Genomic DNA, 18,070 nt, shown 5'->3' on the forward strand with positions numbered 1-18,070 from the left:
TTAATTTAAAAATATAAACTGCTGGAATGTAAGCAAGCTTACTAAAATTAAAATTGAACTTGTCAAAGTGAAGCGCTGTCAAAATCAATTCTCATTTAGGTAGATTGACGCCTCAATGTGTCAGTATCAAAAAATTTAAGGTTTCTAAAAGCACAGAACGAAATTCGTGATTTTCATAAACCAATAAAAAATAAAAAGATACACAAATGTCGAGTTTAGATGATTTTTTTGCAAAAAAGGACCGCAAGAGGTCCGCAATGAAAACAAACCTCTTGGCAACCGATGTTCTATACCGCACTCTGGAAGAGACTGCAAAAGTGCCGCAGGAAATGGACAACAACGAGAAGCTGCCGCTGGAGGCAATGAACTCTACACGCGCTTCCCTCGAGTTTGGCATTCGATTCCCTAACGACGCTGTTGATGAAGAGGACGAATGGTGCGACTTCACAGAGGACCATGATCAGCCATTTCCAAATCTAATGCGCAATCCTAAGCTGCTCTTAAGCCCCACAGCTCCTGTAGCCACTGAAGATGTAAAAGTGAGCACCGAACACTCTCAGTATCAGGACACTGGTGGCGACGGCTTAGGCGTCGGGTCGAGTACGGAGGAGTCGGGAAAAACTGCATGTCCTTGGCTAAGAGTTGAGCCAAATGAGATCTCCAATTGCGGCACGACAATTGTTGAATCCGTAGAAAGGAAATCACAGCCACAAATTGCAGCACAACCCGATATAATGGCCAAAAAATCAGTCTATGTGCCGCCAGCCTTGCGTGCGAGTCAAATCGATATGAAGGTGCGTCCCAAAAAGCCCACAACTCCAAGTGCAGCAGTCAAACTGTCCAAGGGCCAGGCTCCGGACATAAATAATGTCGAATATTTTCCCTCACTTTCTCCCTCTCACATTTCGAAACGTGCCAAGTAGCTTTTACATTTATTTGTCAATTATTCTAGTTTAAATTTGCCACGATTAAAGATTGAGTCACTGTTAAACGCTGTAAACGCAGTTGTTTATGGGGGGAAAATCTCCACATCCTGCATCTCACTTGATTCCCCGAAGTATCATTAGCTGTAAACGAGCCAAATATTTACAATCAAATCGGTTTAGCCTTAAGTACACCCCGTGGACTTGTCCCGAAACTCACTAGGCATATTTTTCACATGGTTTTCACACAAATTGCTAATAAAACACGAGCACTGAGTCATCAGATTTGCCATTTTGTTTTTTTTTTTCAGTCACAAAAAAAAATTCTTCAAAAAAAATAAATTTAATGTTAATGTTATCTAACGATTGATAATCAGGACTTTTTAGACAATTTAATAGAATTAAATTGAACCTAATAAAACTCAATTTGAGCAAAAATTACAACCTAAATAATAAAATAGAAATAAATTAAATTTTAGTATTTCTTTTCCGTTTTATTTGTAAGATAGCAAATTCACATCAAAATTTAAATGGGACAACACGACTTTTGGCTATTACGAATTCCATTTAGATTGCGGAATTATATTCCAATTATCCTCAATTTCGTCCAGTTGTCAGTACCATATTCGGGGATCAGTTTTTGCTGTAACCTACGCACCTTCTAAGCAGGCTAGCAGTGTCCACCATAGGGTCCATAGCAGGAACAGCAGCCATATGGTCCACATGGACCGCAGCAGTGATTTATGGCTTTGAACCACTGTCCATTATACGGTCCGCAGAAACCGCAAGGTCCTAGTCCACCAGTTGGTCCACAACAGGTGCCAGGCATTGATCGCAAGCACGGATTACACATTTTTTAAATGATTTACTAGAAATATAAATTCTACCAAAATTCTATCATTGGTTCAACGGCATCATAACATACTTACTTTAGCCTGTTTACGGAGCTAGGTTAGCAGAAAATTCAATTGTTTTTGGTTACTTCCAAAAGATGTTTATTGTGCGAGAGCCCAGACGAGAATGAGGCAATTGTAAGAAGTTTCAGACTCACTAACATTTTGATTGATAAGTTTTAAGTCAGAGTCTACTTCATAATATTTGAAAATCCAATGGAAATTAAAGAAACTAAATAGGCAAATAAAGAAAAAATATAATACTTTTAAAAGAAAACTAATATAAGATAAGTGTAACGCACGTTTGATTACCAATAAGTTTCAAGTTTTGCATCAGTTGGTGCATTTCTGCATTCCTCTGCCTATGACAGTTTATTGATAATTTAGTATCTTAAAAGAATATAGAAATAACTAGACAGAAAAAGTCAGTCGTCACATAAAGTTGTTAGAGTAAAGTCGCCATATAATGTTATATAGAGAAAAGTCTTCATAGAGTCGTAAAAGTTAAGACGTCAATAAGATTGATTATGAAATCCATACCGTTTACCAAAAAGATTGAATTTAATTCACATTCAAATACAAAGCCCTTGTTTTGATTTCAAACTTGTGAAATTAAAGCCAAATTAAATAAATGTTAATTTGACACTCATATATAAGATAAACTAAATAAATAAAATACTAAATTAATGAATTAAATTATTAAAAAATTATCCAATTTGTATGTTTTATGTAAAGAAAAGAATTTAAAATCGTTGTTAGTAAAATTTGAACTGTTTATTTGTTTCATGCCTGAAACAGTTTAGAAACGATTAGTCAAAATAACTTTAAACTTTTGCAATGGTCAACAATATTTATGTATGACTAAACAAAAAGGTGAGCGTTCAGAATGCATAAGTAAAATACACTTTTGAATAATGCTTTAAACGTCATATTTATCTACAATGTTTGTTCTTCCTGCAATTGGCTAAGCGATTTCCTCGCTTACTCCAAAGGACGCTCTGCATACTGGGCGTAGTCCCTAGGGCTAACCATTAGCATTTGTGCTCTGTTACACTTTTGAGAAATCAGCGTTCACATTGCAGAAGCTGAAATCTGTGTAGTCATGCGTCTGCTGCCTGGCAGCGAATCAAATAGAAATACACTTGACTGCACTTCTGAAATATTTCCAATGTCGTTTGCCAGTTTCCCTTAAGGCGGTCCGTATCTATGTCCGTTGACATGGACATAGTCTGAGCCTCTGAAGCGGTCACAACTTTGGTAGCGCAACAAGTGGAACCACTTTCTCGACTAAACTCTGTTCCTTCCATATTTCCCCACTCACATTTACTTTTCTCAATCTTTCTTTTTTTCCTTTTTTTTGATTGTTTTAGTCCGCAAGTGAAGACAAAACACAAGAGCCTGAACCACTTTACTTGGCTGTGCATTTCATAATAGAAATATGCTACTATTTCTCGAGCTGCTTGTGAGTTTGAGTCTGGGTATATTTTCTCAGTCTTCCAGTTACCCAGTTTGCCATCACCCACTTCACTTGCGCCGTTGTTTACTTCAAACCGGATTCACAGTCAAAGGGAAGTAAAGTCATTTGACAAGTTTTGTCACGTGCGTCACATGTTGGAATGCTGCTCCCAGCTACAACTACAACTACGACGGCTGCTCGTACTTCAGCTCCTGCTTCTGCTTCTGGAGCAGAGCAGAGCAGCTCCTTGGTCTGGCTTCTGTACATTTTAAGCAATTTTCCACACAGCAGTTGTCATTGTTTCACAAAATTATTCTTCTTGTTGTCGTTGTTGTTGACCTGGTTTTTCTGCTTACACAGCAACAGCAACAGCAAAAGCAAAAGCCTTATCGTCGTCGCTCTCTTGCTCGTTGTCGTCGTTGTCGCCTAGGATCTGAGGGTGTTGCTCTTGTCGCTTTGGTTGTTTGTTTAAATGTGTTTGTGATTATTTAGTTATGGCATCTAATTGAGTTTTGTGTTGTTGTTTGTCTCCTCTGCTCAGTTTCTGTGTATATTGAGTGTGTGTGTGTTGTGTGGCCCCTCATACCAACAAACTAATTGAGTTGATTACCTCAACATTTTGTGAGTTGTCCGTGGGATATCGAGCATAGGGAGCGTGAAGGCATGTCTAAAGGATTCTTGTCAGAGCTACCAATAAAATTTAAAGATTGTGCATAATGGCAAGAGGCAAGAATGTGAATCGGACTAGTGTTAGTTATTTGATTGTCATACCATATAGTTATCAAGGGGGCCTTCTAAGTTTCTGGATATTTATTGAATCAGTTTATAGCGCTTTTCGTATCTCATTAAGTTCTTCATTATTACTACAGTTCCTGAAGAGAGCATAGAGTGATTTAAGTTTTATTTATTTTATAAACCTGATATTGAATAATTAGCACGTGTTGTCTAAGGACAAAAAACGAGCAAATCGAAAACCTTACACAAATATAATCTAAATCTGATAATATTGTATCACATCCGTTTCTAATTAGCTGAATTAATTGGATTTCCTATAGAGAGAGTGATTTAAGTGCAATCTTAATCCTTTTTATTTTATATATCTGATATTATTGCATAATTACCATGTATTTTCCTAGACAAAAAAAAAACGCGCAAATCGAAGGGCTTACACAAATATAATCCCAAATCCATTAGAAGAGTCTGTCCCTTTTACACACTTCCACATAAGCCTTATGAGTATCCCATAGAGCCACACACACACATGCTTACACATATCTCATACTGAGCAACTCATTCACAATAGACGATTAGCAATAGACAAACTCCATTTGAGCGTATAATTGCATGCAGCGCTTTATAAATCAGCATCAGCAGCTTCATGCCGTCTTCTTGACGCTTTTCTCTTTTGGGGTTTTATGCTTTTGATTGCTCAATTGCTGACGGACAGACTGACAAACTGACAGACTGATTGACTGACTGACTGACTGACTGACGAACAAACAGACGGACGAATGGACTAACTGATTCGATGAGTGATTGTTGGCTGGCTGCCTAGTTGTCTAGTTGCCTAGCTCGATGCTTGGCTGACTTGTTGTGCATTTCAATAAAACATTCGCTGCATTACAACTACAATGGGCATAAGTTATGCTCCCTCGACGTCGGCAGCGATGAATCGAACGGAACTGAACGGATTTCAACACAATCATCACTGCTCAACGAGAGAGAGAGAGAGAGAGATCGATAGATAGAGACTCAGAGAATTGAGGAATGTTAGAGTTCTTGATTCGCACTAATTCCTCAACAATGATGATGTATGCATTGAATTGACTGATTGATGCTATTCGCTCAATGGAACGCAAGCAATCTTTTGTCTACCATATATCTGGTCATTATACCACTCCATTTTGCACTCGAAATAAGAGTTTGCGTTGTCCACACAATATTTTTGTTTGCTGCTTCGTCACTGTTTCGAGTTCATATCAAAATAGTAAAAACAACAGCTAAAATATTTATCGCAAAACTTCCGCTGCACGGTCCCTGCGAATGGGGACATTGAACTTTCCATATTTCCCGGTGCCTTCGGCAATATGCTTGTATGTTTGTATGTAAACAATAACTGGAGGCACGTAAGATTTAAACAGCACAGTCACAACACATTTGGCTATGTTGATATTTTAAAGTTCTCAGCTTGGCATCCAATTTTAACGTTCGAGCGCCTGCAACTATACAACGAAATATAAAACCAGCACGCGATGAAAAAGCAACGCCAAAAGAATAAAAAACAAACCAGTGGAAATCTGTACAACTTTTGCTTTAATTTGCATCAAAATGTAATTTAGAAATTAGCTTCTGTTATTTATTATTGAACTTTTGCCCTGCTCAGCCAATAAAAACACGTAAATATTTATTTGGCAGGAAGGCTTCCATCACTTTCGTGAAGTGCACTTTCTCATTGAAGCTGCATTCAATTGATGAAATTGATTTTTACTTCGATGCTTGGCAATTATACAAAAAGGTTTTCAAGGTTACTAAACAACAAATATCAATCAAACGTTAAATTTGCAATTGGCTTCTTTTCGCTTACATTCCAAATCGATTTTCGCTTTAAAATATATTCGACTAATTACTAATTAATTAATAAAAACAACAGCTTGTTCACCTTATAAATTGCATTTCTAAGGCAATTTGTCTTCAAAGTGTCATAAAATGCATGCCTCACAACATTCTTGTTGCAACAATAACAACAGCAATAACAAGAAGAAGAACTACTAAATTCCATAACGAAAAACGGAGTACAACTAAAAGTTTGTAATTAAAACTTTACGCACGTTTTGTCTAAGTAAATACCAAGGCGGCAGCAACACAGACACGTTGTCAGTAGCTATTTGGCTTTGTCCTTACGTATGCATGATGCGAACCTAAATTTTGTGTTGCATACTTAAGTGGGCATGCCTTGGCCCTAGGCTGCATGCGGTATTCTGGACGAGAGACAGCTCAGTTCAGTTCAAAGAAAGCATATGTCCCAGCGCGCTGCTGGAGGATAGTCCAAAATCTCTCTCACTGCCACTGATTACGTGGACAGATGCCATAACAACAAAATCTGGCATGCAGTGCGACAGAGTTCCGTGAAAACTTTTCAACTAATTTACTATTTGAAGGGCAGCTTTTCATTAAGAGATCGTATGTAAAAATAAACGAAAACAAATAGAAAATGTAATGCTATTTTCTGATATTTGCAACGAAATAATGACCTCATGATATACACTTTTATTAATATAATGAATTTGGCAAAATAATTGTGCATACTTTTCCAACAATTATAATCAACCAAGGTTATTAAATTTCTGATATTTTTTGGTACAAATATTTTCAAGCTAGAATATTCTGCAGTTGTAGTTAGCAAGTATACAGCATAGAAAGTTCACATGGAAATATTTTACACATTGTTTGTTTTATAGTTTGCTAAACTAGTTGAGTTGTTGGGCAGTTGATTATTCAGTATTCTTACAATACCCTACAGGCAAAGTATTTCGCAAAGGGTTGTATAATTTCGGTAATTATGTATGAAATACTGTCATTAGGGATTATATGATGCATCTAAGTCTAGACCTAAATATTGCCATTTTTGTATTGATCACTGTTAAGGAGAATATTCCATAAGAAATGATATCCTTCGTTTGTATTTTTAGTTATGACGAGCAACAATTTTAATTGCATGTCTTTTGCTACAAACTAACTTTTTTGTAAAAAATGTATTTTAATGACTCTTTAACTTATGCATGTATGACCATCTGTACGTATGTGTGTATACATGTTCAAGTTAAAGTTGCGGTCACATTCCACCCCAGATATTGGCCTCTCCACCAACCAGGATTCATTTGAGAGTTAATTGTCAGAATTGTTCGTCGCGTCGGATGTCGGCTTTAAAAATTGTATGTAAATTATTGTAAATTGTTGCGGTTCCGCTCTTTACTTACACACCAATCGCTTAATACTCTAGGAAGACAGATATCACTTATACACATGGTTGAAAATATATAATATATAAAGATAAAAATGATTTGCATAAAAAGTTTGAATATATCAACTTTGTCTATATAAAAATTAAACGAAATTGGTCAAAATACGAAAAATTGAATATAAATGTAAGAGTATTGGAATATTCGTTCTCCGCTTTTGAGGTGTTCAGTTATTGGTTAGCGCTGAATTTTACATACATGTCGTTTACAGTTTTTATAACCATTATTGCCCGAATGTGTGTGCATTGTGTCGGTATTTGTATTGCCATCGTTGTTGATATTGCATTTTAAACATTTATTACACAATCGCCTTTTGCCAAATACACAATTTGTAATATTTGGCATTCATATACATTTTATTTGCATTTTATTGCTTATATCGCCTGCTGATTTCTTATAATTATATAACATGTGTTTACGTCATTGTTTTGCTTAATTGCAGAAGGCTAAATTTTCCAGTTAATTTCAAATTATATGTATATTTTTATTAATTTAATTTAGGTGTGAGAAACTAATAATGCAGAAATAAAATCAAAATTCATATGTAAATTATAATAAAAGAGAAGCTTTTTATATGTAATTCAAAATCAAATATTTCAACAAATTTACTGTCTGTTCAAATATTCCACGTTCGTTTTAGTATATAATTTTGAAATTATTATTCAAGCTGTCATCGACAGGCATGTCGTCGTCCCTGACAATGGAAAAATGCTTAGGTGAAAAAATGAATTGCTGAACCGTTTTTGCCCAGCAGCTGAACATCATTACTCACGTAGTGGAAGTGTGGATTATCACGTCAGCCACTGTAAGAAAGTAGGAATAAAAACTCGGATATAAATAACCATTTAAATCGTGCCACAAACTGAATACTCTTGTGATTGTAAACTAAGATATATTCTAGTATTATGAATAAACCATCGATTTAAACAACTTGTGTTGCATTCAAAATTTAATTTCTAATTTTTTCATAAGACAAAAAATCAAAAATTAAAGTTTTTATAATTTTAAGAATGAAAAAGATTAGTAGACAACAATAAATAAGTTGAAATCACAATAAAAAAAAACCAATTGTATTGTTTATTGTAAATAAAAGCCAAGGACATGTTGACTTATGTTTTGTTAATATACACTGCTTTATTATATTCCAATCTTGAATTCCACAGATTGGTTTCTTCATTATTCCGAAGGTAAGGCAGCTATTTTACAAGTAAGTGTTTGATTAATGCATTTTGTCTCTAGCCATGATTTACCTTTATTCGGTTAATGCCATGTTTCCACAGCCCCTCGGTTTTTTCTCATTTGATCAAATCCGGTTTTTTTGTCTTTTCCACAGCCATAAATGGAAAAAATGGGCAACAGTAAATTTCTTATTGAGTTAGCTCTGATGCAAAACATCCGCGCAAAATGTAAACAAGCTTATACCACCAAATTATCAATAACTAAAAAAATTGAAACAAAATGATTTTTGAAAATCATTGATGTAATTTGCATTTTTATTATCAATTTTAGCGTTGGCTCTGTTTCGTTTTAACATCAATAAAGTATCGGGTCATTACAAAAAAAAAATTACAAAAAACTGATGTTTGATATTTCAAGGTTTGTGTTCGATATTTTTAAAAAGCTCATGAACATAGAAAAAACCGAGAAAACTCGATTTTTTTGGTGCTGTGGAGAAGGGCCATAGCTAGGGTAAATTCTCCATAAACAAGTAAGAAAGCTATAATATCCGCTACCCATTTTAAATAAAAGCAAAACAATGCTGTATTAATTTTAAAGTAGACGGTACACCGCAAAAATACTAAAATTATGCCAAGTACTATTTTTAGTATATTGATATAGTACGACATTCAACGCGTAGCAAAATTTTAACTACATCAGATTCCCATTTGACAACCTTCACAATAGTGTTAATTATATGTTACCTAACAATGTCGGTCAGTATGAAATTGGTGTTAGCGGTGAGGACGCAATGCAACTAATTACCACACTTAATTAAGATTACACACGCTTGCACACACACTTGCATACGAAAGCATACAAGGGTGTCTATTGGCGAACTTCGTAAGCGGATTCGCTTTAAGATAGGTAAATGTAAAGACAGAATCCGTCTCAAGGCATTGCAGCATTAAATGTTTCTTGCACTTCAAATGCAACGCAACCACTTAAAATTCAATTAATTTTTAATCAATTGCCGAGCAACTGTGTTCACTGCTGGATAATAATAATAATAACAACAATAATAACAAAAACAAGGGCACATGGCACACGCATCGTTGTGTTGAGCAATGTCCCCGCCAGCCTCAGCACTGAATTTTCCCATTCTCCATCCAGCTAGTGTCATTGACTGACATCAGAACGACAGCCACAAATAACCGCAGGATAACTTCATTTGCATGCACCACACACATATATACACACACACACATTCACAAAATGGTGGTCCAACACTTTTCGTTGCATACTTTTGTGAATCGTCCACGAAAAACCATATAAAATATTTTGCGGTCATATGCCTACGTGTATGTGTGAGTATTTATATTTATGTATGTAAGCTTTGTGCATATGTATATATATTATATCCGCTGTCTGCATTTACATTAAAAGAATTTTTATTATTGTTGTTCGCAGCTTGTAATACATGCATGCAAAAATGTCTTTTATTAACAGATAGTTAAAAATGCAATGCGATAAATATGAAAGCTGCAATGCTCTGCACAATTTGATTGAACTTCGCATAATCATTTGATGACAAAATTTAAATATATTCCAATATTAATCAATTATATTTTAATTTCGTTTAAAAGGCATAACTGCTCGTCAACTCATGTTTAATTTCATCTCAGAGACCGATTATTTTTATAGACAAACTGCACCAGTCAGTTAACAGACTCGCATCGCTTGAAGCCCAGCATTTATGTGTTGGCAGAGGCTGCAAATAAAACGCTTTTACATGAATAAATTAAAAGAAATTAAATAAAAATTGTAAACTGGCACAATAACAACAACACATAATAATTAATGCGAATGCGACATGAATATGCTACAGAGTGAAACTCTTATTTCGCAGTTCCTTAACCTTTAAATTCTCAAATCGTGAACAAGAAATTCAATGGTAATTTATATGCATAGAACATTTATAAATGGTCAAATGTTTCTGGCATTGCAACATAAAAAAGGGTTCGCAATAAGCAATTTACATGGAAAGATCATAAATTTGAGTAAGTGCCGTTAAGGGATTGGGTTTCGCATGGACTGAGAAGTTAATAGCTGACCACGTTGAAAATATTGCTTATGAAAATGTCAAATAAAGACATCAGCCAGGAAGCAGTTACCAACATCAAGCGACCTCCCAACCTTTTGTTATTTGCGCTTTAAAGCTCAGCTCAGCCTGTTATATGTCACATCATTATCGACATTAACAACAAAAAGCACTTTATTGCCTTCATCAACCGGTGCAGTGTCCAAGGATGCCCTGGATGCCACAGCACTGTGCTTTGTAATATGCAGTCTCTCAGCATTGAGGGATACGCACCGACCTGAGACCGACAATCGGCCCTATAACATATGTATATACAAGATAACGACAGCAGGAGGCAGAGCGTCATGCTAAGGAGTAGGCGTCGAAGGTTGCTTCGACAATTCGACAGTTTGGCAATCAGCAGCTCACGTTCACGTTCAATGCAACTGTACACTGATAATATTTGCCACGCCTACACTCCTGTGGTGTTTGTGTCCTGCCTGTGCATGTGTGGGATATCTAATAGGGGTCCCTGCTCAAAGCAGCTGCGGTGACAGTGACTAGCTCAATTGTCTTGATGTTGTTGTGTCGTCCTGTATTCCTAAAGGGGGCAATGACTTTAATTCTGCATGAGCTTCTAGCAAGCTCAGGTATTTACCTGCCATGCCAATGGGAATGGAAACTTACGTTGAGTTTCGAAACATAGAACTTGCTTTGGCTCACATTTTTACAAGAGCTTTGAAATTAATTTCAACTGCTGTAATTTAATATTTTCAATTTGTTGCGCGGCTCGCGTAAATTGCTTATTGAAAAATGTCTGTCAAAAGCAAACGCGTTGCGCATATTAAAAGGCATTTTATTTATAACAAAATATCTGGTGTACATGTCTGCCAATCAGTTACAAAATGCCGCTAACTCTTTGGGTAGCCATAAAAAATAAATACCCAAAGTCGAAGTATTAAAAAAAATGAGACGCGCCAGTCATAAACGGAAATCAAGTGAAAAGGTCAAAATACAAAACTCGCAATTTGCCAGTTGCGACCTTTCCCTGTCCCATATTCCTGTCTCTCTCTCTTTCTGTTTTCTCCTCTTCTGTCTGCTGACTGGCGTTAATTTATTTGTCGGTTGATTACAACGCGCTTCCGGCAGACGACAGCGGCGGCAAAAGCAAATTAATTTTTATGTCTCTATGTTGGGAGCAACAAAACCATTTTGAGTAATGCGCTGGGCGCCTAAGCGGAAGTGTATTAATTTCCGTGTGGGTCGGAAAACAGACGGAATAACAAAAAAATGTACATACATATTGCCAATATCAGCTGGGAAATTGTCATCAAGGTGAGCCTACCTGTAATGAATGTTTTTGTGTGCGGTGGCTGGGCGTAGATCCAACGGGAATATGTCAGATAAAACGTCAACGTTTTTGTAGTCAAAATGTGCTAGACTAAAACACAATATTTGCTTTAGGGGATTTTAGTTATTTTAGAATATGTTATAAATATCAATCATACGCAGTGATTAGTTGCCAGTTGCCAGTTGCCTGTGGACCAAGCGTGGCGTCTGGCTTTTACGATACCCAAGGAGGCAGCTAAAGTGACTTTATAACACACTCATTCTCAGGCACACGCACTCACGCCTCCATACTTGTGATGCCACACCCACTTTGGAGACTTTTAATGCTCGAGCTATAAATGTCAAGTCTCGTGGGGAGACGGGATGACAAAGAGGCAGCGAAAACCACAGCAGCGCACAAAGCGCTAAAAGAAAACAAATAAACAACAACAACAACACCGCCAAGAGTATGACATATACTCACATACACACACACTTACATGCAAGCACACACACCAACAAAACATTAAGAAATTTGTAGCAGCGAATGCGTTTTATTTAATTTTTATTGCTACCGACGAGGACGACGCTGAAGCCCAGCGAACGTTCGTATGTGGTTGGTGTGTGTGCTTATATATTTATATATGTGTGGTTGTTTGTGTGTGTGTGTAATAAAGCATTTAAGAATTATGAGCAACAAGCTAGAGCAGCAGCTAAGCAAAAGGGGCACAAAACAATTAGCTCTTGCCGCACAAAAGTATGCTACAAACAAGTAAGAATGCGACTGTCGAGTGTGATCGACTTTGAGATATTTGCTTGCCTTTTTGTGAGAATACAATGCGCTTGTGTGAGTGCTGACTCTGATTGGATTTTTACTGTTTGTTGAATTTAATATGCTTTGTATTTCTACATATATGGTAAGCAATATATATTCAGATAGTTGAAAGTTTTTTAAATAACTTCATGGTTTTTGAAGATTATATTTCTTATTAGCAGCAAAGTAAATTAACTTATTTTGATAAACTATGAAAACAAGCGTATAACTTCACAAAATTACAAAATTTATCTATTATTATATTTATTTTGTTCACAATTATATTTGAAATAGACTGTGATTTAAAATTAGATAATTAATAAAACCAAATCAAACAACATAAATTTAATAAAATACTACAAAATACTGGACTTTATGCTGAATACTGAAAAGTACTAATTTAAATTAAGGAATTTCAGAATTCTCCCCTTAGATAATCTCTATATATTCTCACCGCCTGAAATTGCAGTTGGCTCTAAGTTAAAATACCCTTTTCAACTTTGCGTTGCTGGTATAAAAATAACAGTGGGTGAGTGTGCGAGCATTTGTTTGCAATGCAGAGTGTGGAGATTGAGACGTGCTATCGTTAAAGTGCATGAGCGTGACCCGTTAACCCCATCTAACCATCAGCAGCTCCCTGTGGCCCCAAGACAGTGCGAATGCGGTTGGGCTTATGATTAATGCTTTAAATGAGGCGCCCAAACACTTTGATGATGTGGCAAGGGGGCAGACAAGGGGGAGGATAGCAGTCAAGATTGCAACAGCAGTGTGAAAAACCACACAGGATGCAAAGGATGTAGCGCCTGTCGAGGTCAAGCGAACAAACTTTTGCGTGTGTGTGTTTGTGTGTGGCAACAGCAATAGCAACAATAACAAATACGTACGAGAAGCAGCAACAGCAGTAGCCACAACAACATCAAGTGCCAAACGCACATGTGTTGTATTCCTGTATCCTGTCAAACCAACAGAAACAGCAAAAGCAACAGCAACAGCAGCGTTACCCTTTTCCGCAAACAGACGCGGCAGTGTGACCGTCGGACTACAAATTAAAGCGCAGAATTTGCCACATCGCTGCCTCGTCAGATGAGTTATGCAACTGAAGTATTTGGCCTCAACAAAAGTTCACTTGCATGCGCATGTGTGTGTGTGTGTGTGTGTGAGCGCGTATCTATGCGTGTGTGTTTGTGTATGTTATGTGTCTACTTTTGGACATTAGGAGGGGCGTGGTGGCGGGCGCCAAGTTCAGTCTGACTGGCAGTTTGGTCATTTCATTCGCTCGGTTTTGTCTGTTTGCTTCTAATTAAGCTTAATGTGCTCACATGCTGGACATTTTAAGCGTGTATTGTGTTGCCTGATGTTATTCGTGCTGTTGTTGTTGCTGTTGCTGCCGCTGCTGTTGCTATGTTTGCTTGTGTACTTGGTCGTGTTATTGCGTGCAGTTTTTGGCTTGTTGGGACTGCTTTGGATTTAGCTTTTGGGTTATCGCTCCCACAGAGCTCAGCAATCGTCAAAATTTTAATGCCTCTGCTGAAATTTAATGGTTTTAGCAGCTTAACAACGGCTTTAAGTCGTGATATTAGCAAATCAGTTGCTAAATTTCACTTTTCACAACTGTTTTTTCAAATTCTATAATATTTGTTTTTCGGTATTATTCGAAACATTTAAATCGTTGAGTAAACACAATGTAACAATACAGAATGAAAAACACGCCTACTTTTCCCATGCTTTACATCCAATAATAAACTGTAGCTCGTACTTTCCTCGAGTGCACACGGAACTTTTCAGTTGGCAAGCGGAAATGATGCGAGCAAAAAACATTCAAGTCAACAAAAACAGAAGCATCGCAACTTACGCGAGTTTTTCACCAAAAGTTTCGTGTCTAAACAGCAGAAAGGCAACGCTTCTTGGGACAACTGCACAACAAGAGCATCAACATGAGAACGAGGAGAACGTGTCTGGAGCAGAAGACACAAAATGAACAACCCCAATTGCCTCAGCAGTTTAAAAATATCATTCATAGCGTCGCAAGGAAAGCTATTAATACACAAGTAAGAATATTTGTGTGTGCTCAACTTTGAAACACTCGCTACCCATCTTAAATAAAAACAAAGAAAACAATTGTATAATTTGAAGAAATATACCAAAGGCATACCAAAATACTCTGTAAACATACCGATACCAAGTTTATTTGGTATAGTGATATACCACTGAGTTCTAAATTGTGTTCCCAGGCAAGAAATTCACCAAAACTTTGCATCACCGAAACTATGAATAACATATAATTAGTAAAAATGTACCAAAAATATGGCAAAAATACAAAGTCAATGTGTTATAATAATATACCATTGAGTTCTAAATTTGATATTGCATTCCCAAACAAAAAATTCATCGCAGCTTTACTTAATTTTTATACCCGCTACCCATAGGGTAGAAGGGTATTATAACTTTGTGCCGGCAGGAAATGTATGTAACAGGTAGAAGGAGGCATCTCCGACCCTATAAAGTATATATATTCTTGATCAGCGTCAACAGCCGAGACGATATAGCCATGTCCGTCTGTCCGTCCGTCCGTCTGTCCGTCTGTCCGTCTGTCCGTATGAACACCTAGATCTCAGAGACTATAAAAGATAGAGCTATAATTTTTTTTCGACAGCATTTGTTATGTTTGCACGCAGATCAAGTTTGTTTCAAATTTTTGCCACGCCCACTTCCGCCCCTGCAAATCAAAAAAATCGAATAACAAGCGTAATTAAAGCTAGAGTTACGAATTTTCGTATATACAGTAATAACTATAATAGTTATGATCCCTGAAAATTTGGTTGCGATCAGAAAAAAATTGTGGAAGCTATTTAAGAAATACTTTTGTATGGGCAAAAACGCCTACTTACTAGGGTCTGAGTTGCTTTGGCTGACAATCTGGTATATTGTGCCGTCTATGGTATATTTTGAATGCGGTACTATATCGATATACCATATATACCATTTGGTATATTTTTAGTATTTTTGCGGTATATTCGGTATATTTTGAGAATAATACCGCAAAATATATTGCTGTTATTCAAAATGGGTAGCGGGTATCTCACAGTCGAGCACACTCGACTGTAGCTTTCTTACTTGTTACAATTTACTTTACATCCTATCTCGAAAGATATTATTAAGTAAACGACTATCTGTAAAATTTCACTTATTATTCTGTTTCCTCTATTCACTAGAGTGGGAGCGTTGCCAAAATTTAGTCATAATTGATCTGCGTTAAGCAATATCAATACTTGTAAGTTGTGTGAACGGAAAAACAAACACGGCTTTTTACGTCGAACAAGAAAATATAGTCTTAGTGGTGATTGAACTAATTTCCTTTGTCTGTTATATTTACTGTTGGCGCAAAGCTGTAATTCCCTTTTACGCTTTGAGTAACAAGTATAGAAACTTTGTAAATTGCCTTAAGGAAAAGGTTCTGCATGAAGCAAAAGCCTAAATATAGAATTGCTTTGAATTTTTGTAATATTAAAATTTAATAAGCTGCTTTAACAGCTTTGACACATTATTAAAATCGTAAAAATAAGAATCTATTACACCACATAAGCATTAAGCAAAAATATTTATGTTTAAAAATTTGTTAGCCATGGAATAATTTAAATAATAAAATGTTAAGTCATATAAAAGTTTTCTTATTAAGTGGAATTGCTTAGAAAAGTAAAAGTTTAACTATTTTACCTTATCAAATTTATATGATTTAAATATACTTGTAAACATTAAAAAAATATAACTCCATTATTATTAAAATCGTTTACAGTAGTATATGCTATATCCACGTATGTATATAATTCCAATAGTTGACCGTAAAATAACTGAAATAATATAATGAAATTTAAATCAAATAGAAATTTTCATGGTATTGGTAATGTTTTTTTTTTCGCAGTTAAGAAATGTAATAGAGAGTTTTTAAATAATTGTTAAATTTGTATGATTTAAATAAATTACAATTGTATAGAAAAATACAATTGCATTCTTTTCAATTAAATTTCATGCATTTTCTTAAAGACTGCATTATTCGGGTTACTCGTGCGCATGTATTTGTGTTCGTGTTAATTAAAACCCAATGCGGCTTTTAATTGAAATTAACCTGGCGATGTATGCGATTGCAATGCGTATTTGTCTGACAAATGTATGCGGTTCAAAATGCAACACATAAATCACAAAATGACGGTGATAATCAGAACAATGCATATACATACATACGCACACATTCTCATACAAAGTGAAAAGCAATGTCTGTGTTTGTGTTTGATTTCAATCTCTCAAGCCAATTGACAATTGCCGCAATGCAATTGAAAATCTGCGCGATTTCCGTTAACGAGACGAGATGAGCGAGTTGAAAAGGCGGCCAGCAACACAAAACGCATAAATAACTCTCTCGTCTGCTTTCTGCATAAATACTTAAAATTTATGCACATGTTGTAGTTATATGCATTGCATCGACCCATCAAGTCCCGCTATTTCCCTTCCCATCAGCCTCCCCCTGCTCATCCACCCACCCACACACATAAATGCCCACAGCAAATTGCACACAATTACAAAATGCAATGAAAATTGATTTATCACGCACACAACATTTACGGTCACGCATCCAACATAAATTTTCATTCAATGTCTTTTTGGCGATGCGAATCCTTTGTTGTTGTTGTTGTTATTGTTGTTGTCATTCTTGTTGTTGAAAATTGTTTTGTACACATAAATTGCATTTTCATATAGAAATATCAGGCGAAAATATCAGCCCTTCCATAGCAAAGGTGAAGCTTTCAAATGCCAAAATATTAAAAATCTGCTTAGCTCCCTATTAAATGGTAATGAAATGTAAAATATTTCGTGTAATTTGCGGTTAAATATTTCAACAATGAAACACACATAAATTGTTCGATTATGCTTAAATGAATACTTTTGGAATTTCGCACGGTATTTCGTAAATTGTGTGACACATTCGTGGCAAAGTTTATTATGCAATGTAATTTAGAAATTACCATTAAATCGTCTTATTGTTTAATTTAAAATAAATATATATTTCTAACAACTATCACATAATATTTAACAGTGTGGCTAATAAATGGAAAATAATGCACCATATTTTAGTAATTTTATATACTTTAAATATTTTCTTAAATAATATACTTTTCAATAAAATTTTAGATATATTTCACATAATATATATTAGTATGGTTAGTACATGAAATTATGTCAATACATTTTAGTACATTTTAAATACTTTAAATATTTCAAAATGTTATATTCTTTTTAATGAAATTAAAATTTTAATGAAGATATAATTCAAACTCTTCTCACATAATAAGTACATAATATTATATTTAAGTATGATATGTATATGGAAATTATTTCTGCACAT

The 18,070-nt window shown here is 35.6% G+C and overlaps 1 protein-coding gene and 1 long non-coding RNA gene across 2 annotated transcripts; one reads left to right on the plus strand and one right to left on the minus strand.

The window, feature by feature from the left end:
- Positions 1–257: 257 nt before the first annotated feature.
- Positions 258–923, plus strand: LOC132784906 (protein CDV3 homolog). The gene has a single exon (XM_060790809.1). The coding sequence runs from the start codon at positions 258–260 to the stop codon at positions 921–923; it is 666 nt and encodes a 221-aa protein (XP_060646792.1).
- Positions 924–1,391: 468 nt separating this feature from the next.
- LOC132792807 (uncharacterized) lies at positions 1,392–2,017 on the minus strand. The gene is made up of 2 exons (XR_009633043.1): positions 1,853–2,017; positions 1,392–1,791 (listed from the first exon to the last, which is right to left on the minus strand). It is a non-coding gene; the product is annotated as an uncharacterized LOC132792807 (long non-coding RNA).
- Positions 2,018–18,070: the final 16,053 nt, after the last annotated feature.

Source organism: Drosophila nasuta, chromosome 2L (assembly GCF_023558535.2).
Source record: "Drosophila nasuta strain 15112-1781.00 chromosome 2L, ASM2355853v1, whole genome shotgun sequence".
Taxonomy (NCBI): domain Eukaryota; kingdom Metazoa; phylum Arthropoda; class Insecta; order Diptera; family Drosophilidae; genus Drosophila; species Drosophila nasuta.